Here is a 26,288-nt window from a genome sequence, read left to right as displayed (position 1 = left end):
GCTTCTGTGTCAATAAGGACTTCTATGAAAAATGCACCTGATGTGCACTACAAACGTACAGCAAAACTGCTTTTATCAACAAATCAAACTGCTTTTATCAACAAATCTCCCATGCATTATTTTATTCCTTCAAAATGTGTAATTAGTCAGCACCTCTCCTTTGATAATCTGTATACTGAGTTAAATGTTAAATTAATATAAGGGAAATCAGCAAAATACGAAGATTACTTAGGTCCATTTTATCTGCTGAATCAATAGGATTTACTTAGTGCTAATGCACTAACCAGATTATGAGAACTAATGCAGCACTCTTCAATGACAAAAGCAAATAACTCTTTGAATGATCTCGACAATAGAACATGTAATCATCTTAATTTGTATTAACTAATTACATTTAACATGGATGTCTTTTTACCTATTACCTTAAGTGGGGCATCAGTACAGTAACTTCCTTCCCCCCTCTCATTTTAGCAGTGAAGCAAATCAAAGCAACAAGTATTAAGAGTTAGTGGGATGATACTGTGTAAAATTTTACATCAATGGAGTTCTTTAAAAAATTTCTCTCTGAGTCATAAAAAATCTGTGTAATCTTTCCATCGACTTCAGTGAGTTCTAGATCAAGTCCTCGAAGTTGAAAGTGTATCTTAAAGGTAATTAATCCTTCAGTGATTCCCTTTAAATTGTTCCTTATTTTGCAACAAGTAGTATTTTGAAGGGCCAGTTTCCTGTGTAACTCGACCATTTCCAGGCAGTAGCAACACGTAGTAGTGGCCACTGAGCAGTGAGGATTGCTTGATTGTTTCCATCTGAAAGGACTGTTTCCAGTTGCTTGCTTTTTCTTCAAGTCTCCTACTTTGCAGTTGATATGTGAAAAGTTTGTTCTCAGAAAGGGAACATACTTCTCCTGTGTTTTATAAAAAAAAACCCTTTGAATTGCTTTCAAATACATGAGGAATATTGGGAAGAGGAGGAAGGAAGAAGAGGGAAACGATTCTTTACTTAAAACAAAAAGAGGAAGAAACTCTTTTACCTTTTAGAGTAAAGCTTTAGTGCCTCAGCAGAAGTTCTTAGAAACAGGAGAAGCCAGTCCTCTGCCACAGGCACGTTCAGTTCTCCCTGAACTTTGGGCTGAGTACACAGCGCCTACACCATCCTTCTGTCTTTTACTGGTCAAGAGGAAACCAGAAGCACGGTGGATCTGCTTCTATGGGAATTGTTTAGCACATCTTGTTTGTGTCCACTGGCAAAATTGAGCTGTTCCATTTATTATTCTGTTTTTCCCTTCCTCAGGATTACAAGAAGTGATTGGTAACGGTGTCTGGTGCTACTGTGCAGAAATCTGTTTTACAAAAGCACGTAGCATTTTGAATACTGTGTTTTCAAATACTTTTCTCTTTTGATGTGACTTCTGAGTGATTTCTGAACGTGGAGTTCTGGGGAAGAACAAGTTAGTTGTTTGACAAAATGGGGCTTGAAGAAGAAAGAGTAATTCAGCATACCTAGTACCTATCACGGCCACATTAACGTGGGAATTACCTGTCTTTCTGTGCTGTGAGAGCAGCAGGTGGGGTGCGCACTGCGTATCCCCAGCAAACCGCTCTAGTCTAGCTTCCCTGTCGTCTCTACAGCAAATAATAGCTGACTCATCCATTTGGGAATACCTCTTTCTGAGGACTTACTGACCCTATCAATACGACTATGTGCAATAGTTCAATACGGAAGACCCAATCTTTTAATTGATAATATTTGATAAAGGAAGTGAAATGGGAAACTATGAATGCAATGCAATCTTGGTGCCTAGAAGGAACGCTATTTGTGTGCCTTTGGCCTGTTATTGAGCAGTACCTGTGACTAGTACACATGTACGGACAGCCCTATTTAGTTACCCACAGTTGCTTCTCTTGGAAGTGCAGCAGCACATTTTGGGAATCACGCTGAAGTGACGCTGACCCAGCGGGTGAGGAGTCTCACTGTGGACTTGCAGTTGATCGTGTTGGCAAAAGCCAACATGCTACATCCAAAGAATTTCTGTTTCTCATGTTCCTCAGTTCTGGCTGGCTTCTCTTCTGTCTGTTGTATAGCGCTGGAGTTTGTTCACAAGAGATTCTTTTCTGGTCAATTACTTCCAAAAAATAAATGTGTCCATATTTTTTTCCATGTATCATCATTGAATGTGCTCATAACCGTAAAGAATTCAGACACCCTGTGACAGTTGTGTATAGTGAGAGCAGTAAATGTGACTATGATTTTTTAGAATTGCTCGTAGTAAAATCTTGTCCATTTCACAAACTTTGTCTTGCAAATTGCAGAGGAAAAATATTTCTTTGTGAGAGCACAGTAGAAAGCTATTTATGTATTTCTCCTCTTCTCCATTATGCTTTATTCAGTCTGACCAGCTATGGCATGAAACCACGTGAGAGAGGAGGAGGGATATTGTGCCTTTGCTAAGGGAACTGACAGAAGAAGGCATGAAGTGAACCGAGTCTGTAAATGTGCCAGAAGCCACAAAGTTTGTCCTGGTTATTTTTCTCCTCTCCCCATTTTGTCAAAGAGCTGTAAGTACAGGGATCTTAGTAGTCATCTCTGAGTCCAGAGTTAAAAAAAAAGGTATGCGACAGCTGGGAAGATTTATGAGGTTTATGAAATTTAAGGAGTAATTCCTTTCAAAGATAACGATGACAGACAGGCTAAATTTATAATGTCCCTCACATTTATTTACAGGGGACTGGGAAACAGAAAATACAGGTTCTAACTCCAGCCCTCTAACAGACCTCCAGCATCGCGCCGATCAAGTCACTCATCCTCTTTAGGCAACACCCTGGCTTCACTGAGGTATTGGGGCCAGAATTTCCCTTCGTGTGTTTCACATGGAGAGAAGCCATGATCAGATGCACTTCTCACCTGCAGAGAAATACTGCAAACTACCCAGAAAATTCAAATGTATTACAGAACAGCAAAACTGTGTTGGCTAAAAATACACAAGAAAATTTAGAGTGGAAAATCTGATAAGGTTCTTTTGTGTTCCTCACAGTTACTCTTCCTGTTCAGAGTCTGCTGTTCACATAAATTCTTCACCATTATGTGCTCGATTCCAGTAAGACACACTCCTGAAAACTGCAGTTTTATTATTCATCTTAATTTACTGACCTCCACAACAGAAGAGATAAGCAACTCATACACTGTCTCCGCTTTTAATCGGCTTGGGAATCAATTTGTTATGTAGAGTCATCTATTCATTCAGTCTACAGCAGTTTCTCTGTAAAAGGATTTTTGCCATTTGCAGATACCAGGATCCAACTCATTTAGCAGTAGCCCATTTCCCCCTGCTCTATGTTGTGCCATAGAAATGCTCGAAGGAGAAACATTTTTGGCACTTCTAGGTGCCGACTTCTCTTGAGGGAGACTCCGAGGATACACAGCAGAAAACAGAAGTTGATACTTAGGAGTCTGATTGCTGACAGCCAACAAGTTAAAAGTCATATAAACAAACCAGCAGGAAAGACTCCTGATTATTCCTACTTTCACTGGAGTTCTCCTTCATAACTGTAGTATTTTACAATCGACACTAGGAAATTTTACCTAGTTACTTTCAGACCATTTCTCCAATTTGTCAAATTAAATTTTAATTTTAATGATTCCCTCCAAATCGCTCACAAGACGGAATTAGATGATCTGCAGTTATTAAGTCATTAATTTCTACTTTATTCAAGACATTAAACGTAATATCAAGACAGTACACATAATATCACTTGCTAATTGAGCACTGCACTTAACTAAGAAGAACAGGTTTTGGCCAGGTCTAGAGGGACGAGCCTGGAGGAGCGTTTCTCCAGACTGCAGTTGCTGCAAATTAACAGAAAAGCTCCCTAGAAGTGTTTGGTTAAAATTTTGATTTATTTTTTTTTTCCCTGAGTCCAGCTATTCAGACTAGAGACTAGACTCTGTGATCACTTCTATTCTGACACTAACCTAACTGAGTATTTTTTTGAGATTGTCATTAGGGGCTTTAAAATCTCCTCCCCACTTTGCACTTCTGGCTTCAAATGTGCAACTCTGTCCGAAATACTATGTTTATGCTGACTGAATATGATATATAAATTATCAGTTAACTGCCAAACAGCGACAGCTCCTAATAGCCCAGCTCAATGATGTTTAGAGACTTTTTTGGCACGTTCTTCTGTGGACCGAATCCAGGCTAAATTCCGAAATACCACAACTTCCCCCCTATGAACAAATAAGATAGCGTTGGTTATCTCCTACCCTTCTGGACACGGCCGAAAGGCAGGATTTGCCCACACCTCATTGCATTCCAGTGTCACACCTACACCAGCTTCACAAAGCCCTCGCTATGAGTCACATGCGCACAATTGGCACCTCTCGTCCTACCAGAGAAGCAATATAGCCCAGCCCAAGCACTTACCCGCTCTCTAATCGCCCGTTTCAATAGTTGTGTGATTTGTCACTGGAACTTGGCATAATATCCAGAGTGCATCATCTGACATCAGTTATTTTTCCACATTGACAGCCAAATGGATACTTACGTGTACACTGAGAGAGAGGGAGGGAGGGAGAGATTCAGGCTTCAAAGAGTTAATTTAAAGCAGCTTCTTTGCTGAAGTTTTCTGTGTTATCAATCTTCCTTGAGTTTTCTAAGTAGCCTTTTAATCTCTGCATTTCTACTCAGAGATCAAAGCCTTCCTATTTCTTAAACAGCTAACCTTACATTATGGTTAAGCCTTGAAGCGCCAGGTTTTGTAAGAGAGCCATATGTGGCGCAGTCTGCAGGTTCTTGGGCAGATACCCAAAATTACAACATCTCTGAGGAAGGCTGCGCTGACTTTGTGGCTGAACCGACTTTGGGGAAGCTAGGAAAGGTGTTGGGGCAAGCAGGAAGATCTATCCACTTGGTAAAAAGAGCTCGAACGGGGTGTCATGAGGCGTGTCAGGATGTTCAAATTGTGTCGAGATGACTACACAGGAGGAAGTACTTTTTTAAGGTTAGCACAGAAACATCTCTCCCCAAAGTCATTTGCTTATGGAAAAATAGGAGTTACAGCAAAGAGCAGAGATCCCAAGTTGGGGGAGGGTAAATTCAGAAATCTGGCTTATTTCAAAAAGCATGAAAACTGTACATCTTTCTGCACTTGAACTATTCATACTCATTGTATGAGTAATCTTTGCACAGATGTTTCAGAAATACTTTTAGAATGGATAGGATATGAGTGCAAAGGACAAGCTCTTAGCTTGTTTGGTGGCCAAAGCAAAGGAAAGCTACATTTGTCCCTTGTTGATCAGTCAAAAATATTTAAAGTGTATACAATGAATGTTCAGTGTGCCTATTGCAAAGCATTAGTTCAGTTCCTGCTGAGCAAAACACACCATACTTTAACAGTTAATACCAAAACTAATACAGCAAACACTTTAGCATGTGGATAACCAAACTGTTAAGTCACTGCTGCATCAGATCTAATGTGGAAGCCTTCTTTCTGTGTCGTTAGGCAGTGCACAGAGATTTCAGTTGCTCTTGTTTGGTCTTACGCAGGTTTTTACCTAAACGATACAGTAAATTGACGGAGCATCCAGAGAAAAGCTGGCACCACTGCTGGCTGCAGCTCCTAGGGATCATAGAAAACTTCTCCCGCCAGTGCTGTTGCTGTGTACAGTTCAGAAACGTTACGATTCGACAGCAAAGGACTGAGCTATTAGGTTGAACATTTTGCTAATAGTATTTTCAATGCCTTATTTTTTTCTCCAGATTTCACCAGAGTTAAGCCGGTGAGAAATTCTTGGTTCATTGCTTTCTTTCTCATAGTACTTTGGTTATAGGTAGTAGAAGGAAAACCATCTGAATCAAGAAAATAAGAAAATAGAATTTTACTCCTACTTATTCTTTAAGGCTGTGATCCAGATCTATTGAATTTAGTGGAAAGACTCTGACTGTCTTTAAGAGGTTTAATTCAAGCTTGTTAAAAAAATTTTAAAACGTGTGTAAAATCAAACATAACGAATCAATAAAAAAATTAGGAAAAATGAAGCTCTCTATTGATTTCAACAGAGGGAACCACCATAAGATCCTTTATCATCTCCCTACATATTTATTCATAAAGTATGTCACAGTGGGAACTTGCTAGATGACTTCCAAATTTAAACTGGTTAGGGATCCTTTAGGGGGTTCCTGGTTATTATCTGTACGATCTCACCAAAACAGATGATGTAGTATCAATAGTAATGGCATTATCAGTTAATAGATTACTATTGAATTGTCAGGACAGCAGGTTATATTCTTCTCTGGAGATAACTTAAAGTGTATTGTTCAAGAATTTTTCCAATGAAAATTAAAAACATGTAATCTTTATTCCCAAAGTGAAAGAGAAAATCCTGCAAATGCAGCAACTATTGTAGTACACGCAAGACATATAGAGATTGGACAAAATACTGCATGAGCCATAGTTGATCAATATAATAGCCTAAGTAATTATAAAAAGCTGGCTTCCCCATAGTTTCATTTATATATACAATCAGAAACATATTTTTCCTGGCTTATCTCCCTTTTCTCTTTCTCCATCTTTTTCTCCCCTTTTCTGTCTTATCACTGAAAAAGGTGTTGAAAAGAGAATAGAAAGAGACGAATACAGGAAATTGTTATTTTAATGCAAAAAAAGGTTTAAAAAATTGCAACATTTTTAGACAATCATTTTCTAGGAATCACTGTTTTAGAAGCAGGTGTGTTGCTGGGCAGGCTCTGCAGTCAAAGAATTCTGAGATCCTTGGAGAAGCAGCATTACGGAAGTCACTTAAGAGGAAGGATACCTTGATATACGGGCTTATACACATACCATCTGGTTAAATAAAAACCCTATGTCTTATTCCTAATAGACAGGATTAAAAAAAAAAAGTTAAAAGAAACATTCCCGTAACATTAAGAAGTCGTTGCCTTCCTCGTGGAACATCATAACTGATGAAGCAATTAAGTTTGAAACATTTTAAAATACTTTTGGTCAAATGCATTTGTGCTAAATGACTTCACTCTGACAAAGATCTATTCCTACTCGTAAAGACAGTACTCATCTGTACTTCATTTTCTAACAGGCTTTTTCAAGAAACGCTTCATACTGCAGAGCACAAGATGATGAATATCGCTTAGAAGTTACGACTCCTTTGCAGAGGGTTGACTTGTTCATGGGACAGTTCAACAGTGTCCTGTTAACTTCGATATCTGTCTTCACCAAAGGCAACCTCACCGTTGCTAATCTGGGAACGTCAGAGGGCCGCTTCATGCAGGTAACTATTACTATGACACCTTCACAATAAAAAAAAAACAGACCGGAGTTTAGCAGGGTGGTGAAAAGTGAGGAGCAGTGTTACCCCAGTTGAGCAGGGCATTAGAAAATTGAAATTGCTGAGTAAAATAAGAGCTTCTGGAATATAAACAAAGTGCCTAATAGAGCATTCAGCATTTTAAGTGTTTATATGGACTTTGTGGTGAGAAGCAACGGTTGTGGAGTAAATTCCACCATGATCTCCACTTAGTCCAGCTGGCTCAGTTCACAGAGCAGTTTTGGTCCATACAAACTAGATTTCTTTCAAAGGAAACTAAACTGACAGCTCAGTCTTGGATACACATCAAATATGCTCCAACCCCAGCTGGGGCAGGAAGGTCCAAAACAGTGATTGATTCTTCAAACAGCTTCTGATATACACTTCATATGGTCATTTGGTCTAGAAGATCAGATTAAACCTAATTAAAATTCCGAGACAGGTTATAGTGTAGAAGAAGGAGCCTCAGCATTAGCTATTTCTATATACTGATGCACTCCTCTGGCACCAAATTACTTGCTAATGTACCCATAGCCTATGACTCACAGCTGTAGAATTGAGATTAGCTCCTCCTCCACCTACTTTCAAGTTTCTCTGAGATTTTCAGGCTCTTGCTCATTCTTTTCTCACTGTTCTTTTGGACAGCAATTCTTCCTGTTCTAAATCAGATTTTCCATAATAAGTGGTAAATCACCCTCCTGAGAAGTCTGTCTCCCTCCACCGAGTACATAACTAATCTAGACAGGTAGATTACACTACATGACTTCTTTGTGGGTGACTAACAAAATAATTCTAACTCACAGGGCCAGCAATCTTTTAAAAACTTGGCAGTCAAACTCAAGCATCAGAAGACAAAATACTTTGAAAGCACCAAGGGCTTCCTTTATTCTCCCATCTTATTTCAAGTGCAGTCATCCTGCAGTGGCCAGCTTGGAGAGCTTGGCTTCTCCAGCTGCCACAGGATCCAGCCTGGATGTGCATCTCAGCCTGGATCCCTCTTGCACCCAAGGACCTGCGTCCTTTTACTCTGCCAGTATTATCTGTCTTCTGGTGGGCTTCCTGAAGTATTGGCAGTCTTTGGCTCTTCTTGTTCCGCAGGCTGCAGAGTTATCAAAGTTAGTAGTGTTGTGTCCCAAACATCAGTACCTGAAACCTGATGAGATTTGCCGTCATGAGCTGCTGTGACCTTCCAGCTTTCCCATTTCCCAAAAGCTTCCATTAGAAAACACTTGGGCCTTTGCACCTTTTCACAAAAGTCTTTGTGTGGTGTAAGTCATCAGATAAGATTAACTAACAAGCCTTCCCTTTCTTCTCTCCCTTCTCCTCATTCTCTGTCCTTGCCGCATAGTAAGTGGGATTATATATTGGCCATAGTATTTGTTAACCCAGTCTTGGCACCCTTTTTGGACAAAGGGAATCCTATACCTCCATTTATGTCTTCTGCACAGACTGGACTCAGAACCTGCCCCACAATGCAAAATCCATAATGCTCCTACAGGGAGGGAGGTCAAAGCGATTTACCGTAAAGGACTGATGAAAAACTGGAGAAAGTCATATTTCTCTTTCCCCCTAAAAGACAGGAATTTAACAAAATGCTCAGGGACAACCCTGCCAGTTTTACCTGAACTTCCCATGATGACCTTGGTAGCTCAAAGCTGCGGTTTGTCTTCAGTGCAGGAAAGGCAAATGCTAAGAGCTATGCACTGAGCACAGGAGCAATCTACGCTCTGCTCTTAAATGTAGATACTGGTTCACACAGTGAAAATAAGCAATTTGTTTAACCTTTCTGAAGCCATTTCCTTATCTACAAAATACAGTTAATAACAACTACTGCTTTACTCATAGCATTTCTTCTGGGCTGTCACAAAGCTTTTAGGGAGGTTTGGTGGAAAGAGCAAGGCAGCATTATTTTTATTTGCAACATTCTTTAAATTATTCATTCAAGTCCTGCACCACACACTTCATTCAGACATTTGCCCAACTCAAGGAACAATTAAAATATTTCCAGAATACATTTCCCATTCCAGGTTCAGTTACAGATCAAAAGAAAGGCTATTGTGTAAACTGCACATTGCCATTAGCAGAAATATTCTCATCATTGAATTAGATTGGCTTGAGCTACAGGGGGAAGTCATCATTGGGCTCATATTGTAATAAGTAGGAACTCTTTCTTTGAGGGTTTAGTGAAATCAGCAGGAGAATAAGCATATTGACTACCTTTAATGACGCTACCTTCAAATAAAAAGGTCAGTGTTTGTTTTGCCTTTAAATGATCTTGAAAGTGATAGTAGGTCTGTAGGATACAGAAGACACAGCTTTTTGCAGAATTTAATGTTCACTTGCATTAAATCGTTTTTTTTCACTAGCAGTTATCTAGGAAGTGCTTTCAAACATGTTCATTAGCAAATGTCCAACTAAAGCAGATTTGCAGTGTTTCTATGGAAATATAGCTATTAAATGCAATGAGATGGAGATCATTAAAAATTGAGCTATTAAACGACCATTAGTGAAGTAAAATGGGTTAAAAAAAAATCAGGATAATCTAACAATGACTTAATTAATCAAAAAGAAAACCACTAACAATTGCCCACGTTTTTTAGTGAAGAAATGTAATGATGTTCTTTTTTACTTCATTCACAAATCTACTGGAACATATTGCAAAGAATCCTCAGGCTGTCACTTATTTCGCACCTCACTTTTGCACAGTCATTTGCACTCATATTTTTAACTCTTTGTACTTGCAAATATTGAATTTTCCTTTGCAATCTCCTTGTGACTTGTAGCTATTCAGAGCTGACTGTATCCCTTCAGACATAGGTATGTTTCCAGAGAAAATTAGTTGCAAAATTCTACCTGTCAGGGAACCTGTTTTATAGCTGGTTGTATTGTATTCGTATCTTGCAAACGTATTTTCATGCCAGCTATTTAAAAGCAAAAGAAAAAAATATTCACATATAGGTTTCTAAAATTAGAAAATAAGCTCAGCCCTTCCAGTGAATCCAGTTCATCTTGCATCCTCTTTGAAATACCAGACCTTACCATATTTAGACAATTTAGTTTGTGACATAAATTTCAGCACTAACAGTCATCCATGAGATTAAAAGAAATAGTCCTACAGTACTTCTCTCTCTGACAACCGCACCCTGAAGTGCCCAAATATGAAACAGCTTCGTGGAAGTAATGAACTTTTAATTCGCATTTTTGCTGTATTAATTTAGGTCTTCCTTTAATTGTTATGAAACATTTTGGGGAAAAAAAAATGTTTAAAACATAGTGATCATGTCACCTAAATTGAATTGAAGCTTCAAGCCTGCACGAGGTGCAGCAGCAAGCTGCCGATGCTCAACCCAAGAGAAATTTCTTTGAAAATGTTTCTCATATTCTCCCATTATACTTCATATCATAAAATCGTAGAATACCAGGGTGGAAGGGACCTCAAGGATCATCTGGTCCAACCGTCTTGGCAAAAGCACGGTCTAGACAAGATGGTCCAGCACCCTGTCCAATGATGGGGAATCCACCACCTCCCTGGGGAGGTTATTCCAATGGGAAGTGGTGGATTCCACTTGCTTTTACTTGCTTACACTTGATCAGCAGCCAGCCGCTTAATTCTCCTTCTTTACCTTCTTTACTTTTTCTTGCAGTCTTTCCATCTCCTTTTGCACTTTATTCTGCTTATCACTCTCTGCCTTCCTGCTGACCCCTCATCTCTGACCCTGTTTCCATCTCCATCCATTTTTCTCTCTTTACGACACAACTACAACACAGCACTGCTGCACAAGACAACAGAAGGTTTAACACGTAGTTTCTGAGAGCAAAGTTCTTCCTTCTGTAGATGATGGCTACCTGATTATGGGGGTTTGATCTATTTAGAACCATATCACAATGAATAGTTCCTGTCTTTACAAGTGATTCCGCTGAAGCTTATGGCATCACCCATCAAAACTGTGCTAATGACCCAACTCAGAATATAGCCTGTATTTTGCTTATTTTAAAAAAGCCATCTGGGAGCCAGTAATACTCAGAATGCAAAAGAAGGTGTGCTTTATCCAACCAAGGTATAGTCACCTCTTGTTTTCCACTTGTGCTTTTAGTTCGATTAAAGAGAATTATTCACTTAAACAGCTCTGGAAAGCTCTAACACTGGAAAGGAAATACAGCCTCCTTCACTAAATGTTTATTTTTTTTCAGCCAAAATCTAAAACTAAAATCAAATCGATCTGGATGGTCCAAATACAGAAGATTCATGAGTTCTTTTAAGGAGGATAATTGGGGCCAGGAGGTGAATTCCAAAGCTCTCCTGGAGAGTAATTGCAGCCCATTGACATACTGAGCATGTTTTGGCTGCATCAGAAATGTTAAATCTGTATTTGGCCATGAATAGATTGGAGTTTGTAGTTTACCAAATATTGTGGAGTTTCTGTTACAAAACAGAGCAGTAATATTTTTTCTAAGACAGCTGACATGCATGAGACGGAAAAGAAAAATGGTTTTACTTCCTTCCTAAGCTGGAGCCTGACAACAAGCTTTTTTTTCCCTCCTCCTTTTTTTTTCTGTTGAGAAGTTGCAGCTGTTTCGGCCTTTCTTATTGTGCTTGTTTTCAGAGTGTGACTGGGAACACAGGCTGAAAGTACAGCTGTTGGGTGCAAAGTGAATCAGGTATTTCACAGTGGTTATTTGATTAGAAAACAGCACCCAGTCACACTGCTATAGCTGGGGAATCAGATTTTCAGCTGGGGTGAAGCAGCCTTAGTCCGCTCAAGCCAAAAAACCTACACTGAGAATACAACTCGCAAGTGGAAAAGTCACTTTCATTACCAACCAATTTTGGGGAAATTACAGCTTGTCAAAAAAAAACCACCCCATGGTATATTGAGATAAAATATCTTCTGTTCTTGCTCAGTTCCAAGGTGATTTTTTTTTTTTTTGCCTGGAGCTTGGTATTATTTCAGAGAGTGACTTTTGAGTGATGAAGAAAAGTGCAAAGTTCTTCAGGAAGGGGAAATCTTTCTGATAGCTCTGGGGAGAGTGGGATATGGGAAGGTTTTACAAGATTTATTCTGAAAAACTCACATTTGGTCTGGCCTTAACAATGAACAAGAGACCGATGCCCTTGACGTATGCAGAGGCTGATTTTTGGCATAAAGCTATTTTCGGAAGCAGAATACTGCATGTGACCCCCACACTGAAGTTGGCCTCTCCGAGGTAAAGCCCAAGCAAATGCACTGCTTGTTGGTGACCTTCTTGAGGAAGAGAGGGAGAGAGAAGTTTTCACTGTACGTTTTACAACTGCTACGGGCAACGACTCTCTTTAGATGCAATTTTCGCAGCAGGGCCATCTCATCCTTCTGACTATACCAGAGAAACTCGGTACACGGTGGGGCATCTCTGGGGTGAGGAGCTCCCCCATGCGCCTTCTCATCTCCATGGGGCAGCAGGACATCCATCCTGTTGGTTCTGGAGGTAAGGAAAGGGTCTTCCCATGGGCATACATACACCCTCAGATGCCGTCAGCCACATGCTGGCTGCAGTCCTGTCCAATCTACTTGGACATATGCCAGCTGTAGCTGAGAAGCCAAGTGTTAGCAAAACATGGTCACGCACTGTCATGTCTGAACAGATTCTGGACTGAAAATGGCTTAGGGCACGAGAACCAAAGCGTGATGGCATAGATAGGCCTCGTTGGAGTAGAGCACGTCACACAACAGGGCACTCACCCTCCTCAGGGCCTCTCTGCGCTTGTTAGACATGAAGCAATACAGAATAATAATTAACCTTATTCAAGGGACCCATTATATCCCGGTGTTTTTAAACCAGATTTTTAGCTAAGAAAAGATGTATGGGGTTAGAATAAAGGTTCAAGAAGCAGAGTTTCCTGTCTCTGACAGGGGCTAAGATGGATAAGGGAGAGGTATGAGGCAAGTAAAAGCACACACTGATACCTCGCCCAGTACCCTCCTGCTTCTGGCACTCAGTGGCCCAGAGATTCCCTGAGCTGGAAATCGCACCCATATCTGGTATTTATTAGTCCTTTATGGACATCTTTTCCCTTAATTTTGCTTATTGTTTTTTTAAATTATTTGCTATTTTGTCCTCCATGGTACACTGTGACAATGACTTCCATAATTTCATTCTGCTTTGAATGGTGAAGAGCTTCCTTTGGTGTTTCCTTAACCTGCTGCCTTATCATTTCATTTGGTACCCCTGGTTCTGCCTGATGAGGAATAGGGACGGGGCTCTGGCTCTCACAGATCAGTAGTTTGGGAAATTTTCACACGCTGAGCACAAACCTGTTGGCTTTCACATTCAAATAGACAGAACACTTGATAGTCAAACTCGTTTCCCAGGAATACGTATGATTAAAGCCAAATACCACCACCACCAAACTTTAACACACATCTCATTTCCCTGAAAAGAGAGAAATTAGCATGTGTCATAGCTGCTTTCATAGATTACGTGCCAGGGAACATAATGCATGCTACAGAAATTAGTATAGACAAAAATAATCACATCTGCTTTTTATTTGTAACTGCAGTCAAGGCTTGGAGAAAATTGTCCCAGAATTCAGCAAGAAGAGAGCCAAGCCTTCAGCGTTGCTCTCCTCTTGCGAACAGCAAAGTGGCCAGGCCTCGCCGCTGCAGGAATCGAGGCTCAAAGCCATGGGGCCTGTCAGCAAAATGAGTTGGTGCAGAACAAAGAAGTAGAGAGCTTTGCATCTTTCAGCATGGTCATTCAAATTGAGTTTATACCATTGTATACTGGAAGCCATTTCTACCTTTGAATTGATCAAACTTCTTTTGATCTAGTTCCTGTCCCACTTGACAAACGTAGTCGTAACAAAACCCACCAGTCCAAGTGGCAAGCCATGTTGGAAGCAAGCGCGAGGAGGTCAAGAAATACATGAGCATGGACCTCAAACCTTACAGAGCCAGAAGGAGGAAAGAGTGGTGGGATGCCCGTGGAGCCATTGCAAAGGTTGTCCTCAGTGCCCACTGCTGCCCTGCCTCTGTGGTCCAGCAAGTCAATACTGGCAGTCTGACCTATTTAAATGCAAACTACGCACACATGCATTTGTAGGAATGTGAATAGCTGCAGTCCTTCCCACTTTATCATTTTTAAACCAACAGAAAAGTGTGGCAAACTCTTGATAGGTAACATTTTCATATCTATAGCTCAACTTTTAACAGTTTTATAATAGCAGTCCTTTCTGTGGCAGAAAATGTATCTTGATGCTCCCAGAAAAAAAAAAAATCAAATATTGCATAATGCACAATCCATATAGTCAAATTAAAATTAACACCTGGTGCCAAATAACTGTTTTGAGAGCACACGTGTTTTAATATTCAGTTTGAGTAGAAGAGCTTACACCTTTCAGAGGAGATCCATTATACTCTCCATGGATTAGAATGATATACAGCATTTAGAGAGCTACATATGTGCCCTTTGCAAGGCTACACTTCATATCCCAGGGCATTTGAGGCGTTACACAATAAAGTTAACCCTGAGCCTTTCTCTGCTGGGTAATGGCCTACACCTGCCAGACATCTAGGGAAAAATAACAATATGATACTTAGATGGGATTGCTTTTAGAAGGCGTCTCATTTTTGCAGAAGATATTTCAACATGCAGACAGTAACATTTGTAATTCAATCCTGATGACTAGCAGAACTGAGCATCAGAATGATTTTTAAAAGAAGCTGTTGCATGCTGTTTTTCAACTTAAGTTCTTACAGTCTGAATTTGCCATATTATGCATAAACGAACCTGGAGTCAAGTCTTCTTACTTAACATTAATACTAGTTGATGGCAATGAAAGAATATTTAAATGAATTACTTTAATGTTGATGGACCTAAGTGATCACTGACTTCCAGTATAAAGGATATATTAATTAATGTATTCATTAATTAACTGTTGGCTGTTATCATCATGGAAGTACTTTGGGCTATGCTGAAAGACCACGTACTTTGCTTTTCTGGTAAATAGAGGGACATAAATATTGTGTTTGCTTTGAGAAGGATGTCTGGGGTTGTAGTTGCTGATAACGAATGTGATTCTCAGGAGGGTTATTCATAAGAACATCAGAAGAGCCACACAGGCTTAAACGAAGGGTCCATCTAGTTCAGTGCGCTGTCTCCGGCAGGGGTGGCAACTGGATGCCAAAGGACCCAGGCAACATATGTAATACCTTCTGCTTCAAGCCTCCAACTATTTTGCATTCTGGGGATTTCCTGAGCTATTGGGTTTTGTCTGTTTAGCTCTTTCCATGTATATGTGGAGTTTCCCTTTGAATGTGTATTCCTCCTGCATTCACGTCCGTTGGCAAGGAGTCTCATAGGTCATCACATATTCCTGGGAAGTCTTACTCTTTTGTTTGCTTTGAACCTGACTCTTGCTTTTGTATTTTGATGGTGTTTGGTACTTTTATTAGAAGAGAGTAAATGATCAGTGTCTACCCACTCAAAATTTTGTATGCCTTTTTCATAGCATTTGCATACCTACCCTGCTCAGTCATTGATCATTACAGCCTTTTGATCATCTTTGTTACCCTTCTCTGAACGTTTTCCCATTTTAACATACTCTTTTTATCATGAGGCAGCTAGAACTGTATGGAGAATTCAAAGTTCAGGCAAGCCATGAATTTGTATGACATTGGCATGTTTTCTGATATGTTCTCTAATCCTTTTCTCATAATTCCTAAGTTTTTATTTGGGGTGGGTTTTTTTTGTTTGACTGCTGCTGAGCAGTGAGATGATGCTTTCATGGAACTATCTATCATATACCGCTTTAAATTCATCTTCTTTGTTGTATTACACCTGCTGTTTTATTGCCTTGACATGCTGTCTTGTAAAGTCCTTCTGCCATCCTTCATAGTCCGTCCTCATCCTTATCACCTTGAATACCTTCAGATCATCAGCAAACTTTGTCACTGGACTGTTCAGCCACTTTTCCAACTCCTTTAGGGGTATGTTGAACAGTGTGGATCCCAGCACAGGCACCGTGCAGAACACCTCTGGTGACTCCTCGCCGTGGCAAGGACAGACCATTTACTGCTAACATCTGTGTGTTCTCTTTTAGTCAGGTATTTATCAGTGCAAGACCTCCCCTCTCTCCTAACTGCTTGAGTGCAGGCACATAGATATACTTTCATTTCTCTTATGCTCTGGAGAAATTAAATTAATTATTATTTATTGATTACCTAAATTAATTATCTAATTATATGATCTGGTTATTAATTATTAAAATGTAAAAAACAACCACCACCACCCCACAAAAAAAAACCCAAACAACCAAAAAAACTCCAAACCAGCACTTTATAGTCATTGTAAAGAGAAATCCTTCTGTAGTAGTGAACCATTTCCATGGTAGGAGTAGCCCCTGTATGGTGGTGTGTCCACGGTAGATTAAAGCCACACTGTATGCATACCAGCCCAGTCCCAAGCAATAAAAATCGGAGGTTTCTGAGAACGATGCTGGAGTCCTAAGCGGCCTCTTCTTCCTGCTGTAGAAGCTGTCTTCAGATTGCCTTTTTCTTCAGGATTATGGTGGATAAGGGTAAGATAGAATTTCAAGGACTGGGCTGATGCATGCAAAAACCACACAGTTATATAGACCAAAAAGAGCATTTTTGCATCTAGTATCTGTTACGGCAGCACTGTAGGCTGGTAGATTAGTTCTAAGCAAACCCCAAACTTTTATTCTGCAGTCCCAAATGAGTTAGGAAGTGTAATTTGAGCGCCCTGTATGTCATGAGGTCAAAGTCTATTCACTCGGGCTTTGAGCAGGTGATTTGACTATCAGCCTCAGGAAAATAAAGGTCGGTCAGTGTTTAAAGTACCAAATAATTTTTCCACGATTGTAGAGATGGGATCCAAATTTTCGTGTATTGCTCTGAGGTTGCAACGCAGATGTGTTTAAAGGGTTAATGCTGTGGCTCAATCAGAAAGAATGCTTGGCAATAAGAGGAAGCCTGGATTAATGATAGAAAAGAATTCTTAGCATTTTATAGCAGTGGGTATTCGAGATGAGACATGGCTAATGATCAACTAAAAAGGTATTTGCAGCTGTGGTGCTACCTCTCCCCGTAATGCCAACATTAATCAAGCTTTTTTCATGCAGCTTTGCAGTCCATTCTATTTTTCATTGTCCTGAATATAAAAACAGAGCTCATGCCCTAATATACTGAGTCAGAGACCATACTTCTGTGTCACCGAAAATGATCAGACCTTATTGATTTCTAAAAGCTGCACTTTCTGTGCTGTGAAACAAACCCATCGCAAAGTCTTTAACAAAGCCAGTTTCATTGTAAAGGAAAAAAAACCCTCTTGTAACTCCTAACTAAATGCCTCTGGGATGTGAGCACTTATCGCCATATAAACTGCTCATATATTTTATTTTAGTCTTGAATTACAACAAAACATCAGCTGTAATTACAGCATCTCTAAGTCTAGTTTTGGAGTCAGCCATCTTGTTGAAAGACCTTGGCAGTGCGAAAAGCCAGTGAAATTGTGTAAGTCAATGTCCTAGCTGTTCTGATGCTGCCTTCGGAGTCAGAAGAAAAGCTTCATTATAGTGAAAAATTAAACATTTGACATACAAGTTATTTCCAGAATGGCTTCAATCTTCTTAAATAATGAGCCCCATTGAATCTCAACTTCTCAGCAAAAGTCGATTATCTAAATTCCTTAAGTAAACTACACATGATGCAGCTTTTGAAACACGAACATGATCTTCCCTCATGTAAACAATCCTCTGCCTTTGTTGCCTGATGCTATCGCATTTGGGCGCGCATCCCTCTGGATTGCAGGCCCAAGCCTATAAAATCTCGCTATCGAATATCCACCCCAATCTGCAGATGCTTTATGCCTGTGCTTAACAGCCATGACTCATCCCATTAAAGTCAACAGAGTTACAGTAGTAAAGTTAAGCGTGCGTTTGCAGGAATGGGCCCAAATTCTCAGAAGTATTTAGGTAACTCAAGATGCAGAGATGACTAGTGGGGGAATTTCGTACTGGTGTGACTAATCTCCCTAAGATCTCCTAAAATCAATAGAGAGAGAGAGAAGGGCTCTTGCAAAGGGGCAGCAGGACAACTAAATTAGGCTCCTGTTTTGGACCATCTTCCAAAGCAGCTTTGTCCCAGACACCCGGCTCCTGCAGAAATCAGCGGGAGCCAGACCTTGAGGTGCCTAGCCATGTCTTCCAAGGAACTTGTCTGCAGCAATAACCACCTCGCCAGCGCTGGGCATCGAGCTCCGTGTACTTGTGTCTCTGTCGTGCTGCTCACAGCGACGACCTGCCCCTGCCATAGCTCTGCGCTCCAATGGCCCCACGTGCACCAGGGCCAGATACTGTTGACAGGGTAAAGTTTACTTTTCAAACTGAAGGACCAAAGTGAAAATAAACGGAAATATCTTCGACTTTTGAAGGCCCGGAGTTCTAAGATTCTTTTGAATAGACATTGGAGATAAAATTCTCCTTTCTTAAATGTACAGGGCTGACTAAATGGCCCGTCTTCATTTTTTACAGTTGTTTTATTAATACCTGAAATTAAAGGACTAGGAAACATTTAATGACTCCTTCATATTTTCATAAATACGATGTATTTTGAGGATCCTCCAACAGCCATGATTTTGCTGTGTTGAATAAAGTAGATTTTATAGCGCTTTAATCAGATCATGATGGAACATTATGCAAAATATTATGCAATGTAATGCAGAGTAATTAATGCAAGCAGAGAAGTGGTAAGAACATGAGATCGCTGAGCAGCATGCATTTGTGTCACACGCAGCCTGCTGATTTTCCCAATTTCTTTCTTTCTTAGATAGTGGTTTCCCGTTCGGAACCCACAGCTCCACATGTCAGCTTTCAGCTAGACTCCCACCCCGTCTCTCCCCAAGTCGTTGTCGAGAATTCATTAGCGGATGATGGCTATACCCTGGTAGTGACTGGGAAAAAGGTGAGTGGTTCATAATCTGATCCTTCTGTGCACCGTGTAAACCTGCCTTCAGAGCAGCAACTTTCCGTAAGAGCAACTATTCACACTGCTGCCTTATGCTTTGCATCCTCCCAGCCTTGCCATTCCCCTGGGAACATTGGAAGGGCAAGTTTCCTCCAAGACATCTTTTATTTTTCCCTACTAAACAAACCGACAGCCTAATATTGAGAAATGTTTAAATAATGTGAGAGCTGTGATATAAACCAACAAAAGCCAGGAAATGCAAATTTTAAGGCTGAAACCCTGTCCTTAATTCAAGTGCTTGCAAAGAAAAAACACACAATGGCTCAAGGGAAGAATGGTGCTCACAGTTTCCTGGCTTTTGTTGGTTTGTGTCATAACATAACTTTTTAAGGAGGGTTGTGTTTAAAATTGGGAGTCAGTAGCAAGATTTAAAGATTGCTTTAGCATATAGTCTACAAAGGGTTAATAAAAGATGAAGACCTGTCATAAATATACTATTGTCATAAGTAGATACGCATTGTAGAATGGCTTGAAAACATCAGCAGATAATATTACAGATAATCCTAAACTATAATCGTAAGCAATAATTTGAGTTCTATAAGAATTTACAGAAATACATCAGCCATTAGTAAAGATGGTTATTAATCATTTACTAGAAATATATGGGTTATTTATGAGAGTAATCTTCAAGAAAATGTCCAAAATACATTTAAGGAAGGTACTGAAGTGTAAAGAAGTACTTGTGTAGTAATGTAATTATATACTAATTTTAATATTTTGACTAAAAAGAATTTATTTAGTGACTATTATCATAACTATTCTGTTATCTTAAATAACATAAATTTTAGTTCATATTTGAGGTATAGTATAGGTTTTTTGACGGTACGTGTTAAACAGCAAGTACATGGGCAGTCGCATGCTGTTAAGTGTGTCACGGATATTAATACAGCCTCGCCAAAGTTGCAATAGCCACCGTGCCTATTTTTACAAATGTATGAGCTAAGGCATACTGAGATGCTCTGTTTTTTTCCAAGAACTAATGCAGAGTTGGGAGGAGCACGCTGCTGTTTTCTTTTTCCATCAGCAAAAACTGCGATCTTGCTGTAAACACCAGATGCTGGTAGTAACTGTATATAACATTAAGATGCCTTTAGGGTTTCTCCCAAGCGAGTTTAAAATCATGTCAGTTAAATTACTTATAAGATCCTATAATTACTGAGCTAAAGAGATGTCGAACCGCAGCTTGCACATCTGAAATCTGAGCAGTGCCGCGGTGCGCTGCATAAATAGCGACTCTCCTTAGCGCCTGTATTAAAAGGCTCTGTGCTCCGTGTCTTTCCACCGGCAGATAACGAGGATCCCGCTGCGGGGGCCGGGCTGCCATCACTTCGGGTCCTGCAGCCAGTGCCTGCTGGCGCCTCCCTTCATGCAGTGTGGCTGGTGCAGCTGGCGGTGCCTCAGGTCCCCCGAGTGCCCCGACGGCACCTGGACCCAGGAGACCTGCTTGCCGAGGGTTTATGAGGTAAAACCGTGGGTTTCTCATGTTTGTCTCCGAGGGAAGAACGCCGTCTGCACTCTGCAGACATTTTCTGTTTATTTTTGTGCAGTTATGATAAATGAAGTGTCCACTCTCCTCGATGTCCCCTCGGCCTCAGCGTCCATAAAGGCTCTGGCTGGATGCGTGTACTCTCCCTGAACACTGCAGGCTCAGAGGCTTGTGGCGGACAGGTCTGTGTGACCATCCCAGGGAGAGCCCTGGCCCTGCAAAGCCCTCGTGGTGGGGCAACAACATGGGTCTGAGCCAGCCTGGCGGGGGTCTGATGGGAAAGACCAGTCACAAGATGGAGGGCCCCTCCCCTCAGTCCTTTCTCAAAGAGAGGAGGTGCAGGAAGGCACCCACAACTGCCGCAGCCCGACCCAATGCGGGAGGTCTCTGGCCCTCCTTCCTTATCTGTCCCCACACTGGCTCCAGCCTTGGAGGAATCATAGAATGGTTTGGGTTGGAAGGGACCTTAAAGATCATCTAGTTCCAACCCCCTGCCATGGGCAGGGACACCTCCCACTAGACCAGGTTACTCAAAGTCCAATCCAACCTGGCCTTGAACACTTCCAGGGATGGGGCATCCACAGCTTCTCTGAACAACTTGTTCCAGTGTCTCACCACCCTCATAGTAAAAAACTTCTTCCAATATCTAATCTAAATCTCCCTTCTTTCAATTTAAAACCGTTACCCCTCGTCCTATCATTACACTCCCTGATAAAGAGCCCCTTCCCAACCCTCCTGTAGTCCCCTTTAGGTACTGGAAGGCTGCTATAAGGTCTCCCTGGAGCCTTCTCCAGCTGAACAACCCCAACTCTCTCAGCCTGCCTTCATAGGAGAGGTGCTCCAGCCCTCTGATCATCTTCGTGGCCTCCTCTGGACCCGCTCCAACAGGTCCATGTCCTTGTGCTGAGGGCTTCACAGCTGGATGCAGTACTCCAGGTGGGGGCTCACCGGAGCAGAAAAGTCCCTCTCTATCCTACCTCAGCTCTGCGACAAAGCTGCCAACCCAAACACCACTGTGGGGGAGATGTTTTCCCTAACATTCCTCCTTGTTCCCATGGATCCACGCGCCACTGAGGGGGATGAGCCTGTAGCTGTGGCCCTCCCTGGGACAGGGACAGCCGGAGGCGGCTGTCAGCCGGCCGAGGGCCATAAAGGGTGTGCAAGAATGAAACCGCGCAGAGAAGAAGGGCAGAGAGCCACACCGTCACGTTCTGTTTTAGTTTAGCTATGGTTAACGCAGGGTCCATACCAGCCGGCTGTACATGTAACCGGATCATCCCGTGTGAAGTGTGACATTGCTGTGAAGGCGGAAGTTTACAGGGCAGTTAACGGACTAGAAACCCGAGGGAAGGACAAGCTTCAAACTTTCTGGTAGCACTTACACCCATTTACTTTTGTTACTGCATTTAAACTACACAGTGTAATCAAAAATACATTTTCCTTTATAATGCGTATAAGCGGAGATGAAAATTTGACATGCCAAACTCTCAGAGAGAAAGGGAGACAAAAGAGCTTTTTTAAATAATTAATGTATTTCTTTCAACCAGGCAGATGACTTAATGTGCAACAACTTTTTAAAGAATAGACAGGCAAAACTGCTAATAATCTAGAAACACATGTTTACAGGGTTTTTTTTTCTTTTCCGTGTTCACCTTTCAGATACAAAATTTAGGATTAACACGGGCAAAATTCAATGAAGCGTCATAGGAATCAAACCCAAAATGGATGGCAAGGGGTGTGGGTGTGTGTTTGCCTTGCCTTCCATTGCCAGTTACCTTTGGGCAAAGATGATGTAAAAAAATTGCTAACGCAGAATGTGAATAGTTTACTTCCCCTTAATGCAAGAACACATATCTTTCAAAAGGCTGTATTAGATGCTCAAATAGTCCTTTCTGGCCTTAGTTGCTATGAGACTATGAATCACAAATTCGAAGAGATACACTGAGAATTAGTCCCAATACATTTCTATACACCTCTGCAGGACCAAGCTACTCACACCTATACTGCACAGCTTGTTTTGTGTTTCCTTTTAAAGCTCAAACACAAGTAGCATCCCTTAATATTTTTTTCTTAGCAAAACTTTCCAGCAGTGGCTGCACATTGCCATGCCTCCAAAAAGATTTCTAAGGCTCTGTACTACTTAGTTTCTGATTTTCAGAGGTGCTGAGCTCATATAGCCCTCTTTAATTTCAATTACGAGGGTGTGCGCTCAGCAGTTTTAAGAAGCAAGTGCCTGGAGCCCGTGCAGAGATGCTTAGACCGAGAGGTGCATCCCCAAGGCCACCTCTGTGGCCCTGTGAAGTGGCAGGGAGGACCCAGCCATGGGAGCACGTTGTGGACGTGGGGCAGTGGGAGCAGGCGTGGGGCCGGCCGGGTGCTCCCCTTCCCCATGGGGCTCGGTCCTGCCTGCTCAGCACAAGCCCAGTCTAACCCTGTAATGAATATGGATCTGTGGCACTGATGGATCTTAAAGTGAATCTCGAATTACAGCATGCCCACATGGGTAGAAGTTGCTTCTAGAAGGCTTGTAAGGAAAAAAATGCATCTGAGTATTTAAATCCCTTTGGATTGCTAGCTGCTAAGACAGATTTCATGCTCTACTGGACCATGACATTTAACATTATTACTGAAAAAAATATAAAACAGATTATTCATCATCTTCTGATCTGTCTTTAAACCCATATGCATAAAATATGAGAAACAAGCTTGTGTTGTTCCTAACAAACGGAGGATGACCTGCTTTGCATAGGATTTGAAATTCAGTCTGAACCCCCCCTAATATTTTGGAACTTTCAGAGTGAGAGATTGCGGGAAGTATGTCATATGATCGCTTTAACCTGAGGGGAGCACAGAGCGTCTCCGACAGTCTGGTCCAATGGACGATAGCTAAGTTTTCAACAGAGTTTTCCCAGGTTATTACACAGAGTGGTGCATGGTGGGGAAAAAAATGAGATTTTTACGCTCATGAGGGATGGCAGAAAAGAAACCCAGAATTTTCCAAGGAGTTCTGCAGATCCTTCATCTCCCTGCCCTACTTTAAGCACTTTTCCTTGGAGCTGTGGGTGGCAGGGAGCATCCCCCAGCCCTGCGGGGAGCGCGGAGCTCCAGCTCTGCCCGAGCATCCCCCCTGCTACAGACAGCGCTGCAGCGCTGGTGCCAGGACATGTCCCCACCGTAACCTGGCTCCCACCCCATGCCTCGGCTCCAAAGCGGGCTCCCATCCACCGCCTCTGCCAGCAGTGAGGCATGTTTTTGTCAGCTGAGACAGGCGGTGGTAGAAGGAAAGCCAGGGGACTCGGAGGAGGTTCCTCGGAGATCACTTGGTGCTGGAACAAATTGCAGGCATCTGTGTGCGGCACTCGGATCGCGCTGAGAGGTGAACGGCATAAAAGAAGAAATAAATTGGTCTCCCTTCTGATTCTTTGTTGTGGTTAAGAACCTGACCTGGTTTGTTGTTGTTTTTACAGTGAGTCATTTTAGCTGGCTTTTATCTCAGATGTATCGAGAACATCAGGCCTTCTGCTGCCTGTTTAGGTTGGAGGTTTTGCTGGAAATTTCACATGTGGCCTGTACATGTTCTTGCCGCTTAATTAAAATGAATGGGCCGTTGAAACTTTAATAAATAGATAGTTTCTTCTAACAATTTATAAGGTATGTGAGTGGATATTAGCATAATGGCTGTCAACATAAACAAAAGAAAAAACGATACTTTACAGTTTTCCAAAAAGAAAAAGTTAACTTTCTCTCCCTTAACCCAAAGTCCAGAGAGCAGCAGGGAGAAGCAGGACATCACGCCTCGCAGCGGGACTTACTCCATCGTATCAGTGTAGCTTCCTTGCTATAGAGAGCTTTTGAATCCTAAATTTCTTAGCATTTAGAACTGATTTGGGTTTTGCTTACTTTCTGTTACCACCTGTGTGATGTAAGCACACAGACGATGCCTACGTATACCTCAGCTGAAAGTCCAGGAGGTTCACTATTCATTCCTGGCTACTCTCCCAAGAAAAAGTCTGCAAAACCACATTTGACTTTCAGTGGTTTCATCGTATGGAACAAGGGAAAAAAAAGTAAAGAAATGAATGCAAACAGTCCGGGGGGATTTCTGCAGAACTTAAATAAAAAAGTATAAGATTTAGTTTATTTTTTGCTATCTACTTATAAGTCTTGCCTCCTAAATTTGCTGGCAGAATGCAGTAAATACTTTCACTCTCCCTCAGTGCAGGCACATGGGTTGCTATCACAAGTCTCTTTTGGCAGATAAGATCACTCAAAACCAGTTAAGTGCCTTCAGTTTTTATTCTGTATGGCTTTGTGAAGCCTGATTTTAACGCCCTTATTTTGCTAACTTATGGATTACATTTCAGACTCTGCAAATGCCACACGTCAATGCATTATTGTACAAAACATGAGACATCCTGTACCCCCACAGAGCAATTCCAGTTTCTGCTGGGGTTTTGTTACTCCAAAAATAGTGTGCTGAGATACTAAGTAAAGTGGAAAACTAGGATCTGAAGTCAATCCAGATTTCAAAGGAAAAAAACCCCAAAGAAATAAGGGAAAGTTAAACTTGGGAATAGCACAGACTCCATAGGAGTCTCCACAGCACTGTTCCACGCTCTTAGCTGCAGTGTTGTGTGTCAGGGGGCTGTATGAGCATCACTCCTTTTTTATGAGATATGTGCGAAAGTACTGTTCCTGTATAGGTTCCCTGTTCTTTGGTCATTGAGAGCTGATTCTGAGCTCATTAAAATGGGAAAGATTCCTACTGGCTTCAGTGCATTTTAGATCAGACTCTTTGTCTGGTTTCTAATGGGGGCAGTAAATTTCCCCATATAGAATATATGGTATAATTCTTTTGAAGTACTCTTCATCTGCCTTTCTATCTACAATAGTTCATTTATGAGAGTCTTGAAGTATAGCTACGAGAGAGTTGAAAAGAAATGTGCTGTCTTACTGGATTTCCAGATGAAATAATAGCCAAGTATCTCTCAAACATTTTCCTTTCAGCTTGAAAATGAAGTCGGGTCATTTGAAAAGCACAGCTGTATTGCATTTTAGGGGCAAAATTACTATCAGTAAAGCATTAAGTCCGAGACATTTAGGCACTATGACCACAAGTATGAATTCAGTCTTTCATTTTCTGTTTGTCCAGTGGTACTGGTAAGTTTGCAAAATTATGCAGTATTGTTAAAAGTCTCCATAAACCCTGAACCAATGTCTTTTTTTTTTTTTTTTTTACTGGCAGAACTGACCAGTACTTTTACTGAGTTTTGTAAGACTTCTATAGTGTTCCTACATTTTTCCCACCATTGTTATATTTTACAGGACAATTTACAATATGTAGAAAAAAAAGCATTTCCTTTGTAGATTGTCTGTGTGTTTCTGAGGGGTAGGGTTTTTTTTAACTCGGAATTAGAGGTGACCAAATGTAAAAGATTTAAGGAAAGAATAGCAGAAGTCACATT

The 26,288-nt window shown here is 41.2% G+C and overlaps 1 protein-coding gene across 1 annotated transcript in view; it reads left to right on the top strand.

Annotated features, from left to right (window-relative positions):
- Nucleotides 1–26,288, top strand: part of MET (MET proto-oncogene, receptor tyrosine kinase) — a 99,826-nt gene that overhangs the window by 35,008 nt on the left and 38,530 nt on the right. The window contains exons 4-6 of the mRNA XM_074602759.1: nt 7,090–7,281; nt 19,140–19,274; nt 20,626–20,799. Coding sequence (XP_074458860.1) covers nt 7,090–7,281; nt 19,140–19,274; nt 20,626–20,799 — 501 coding nt within the window. The remainder of the gene's footprint in view (nt 1–7,089; nt 7,282–19,139; nt 19,275–20,625; nt 20,800–26,288) is intronic.

The sequence above is a fragment of the Larus michahellis genome, chromosome 1 (genome assembly GCF_964199755.1).
Source record: "Larus michahellis chromosome 1, bLarMic1.1, whole genome shotgun sequence".
In the NCBI taxonomy this organism is placed as follows: domain Eukaryota; kingdom Metazoa; phylum Chordata; class Aves; order Charadriiformes; family Laridae; genus Larus; species Larus michahellis.
This window is presented reverse-complemented; position numbering and strand designations above follow the sequence as displayed.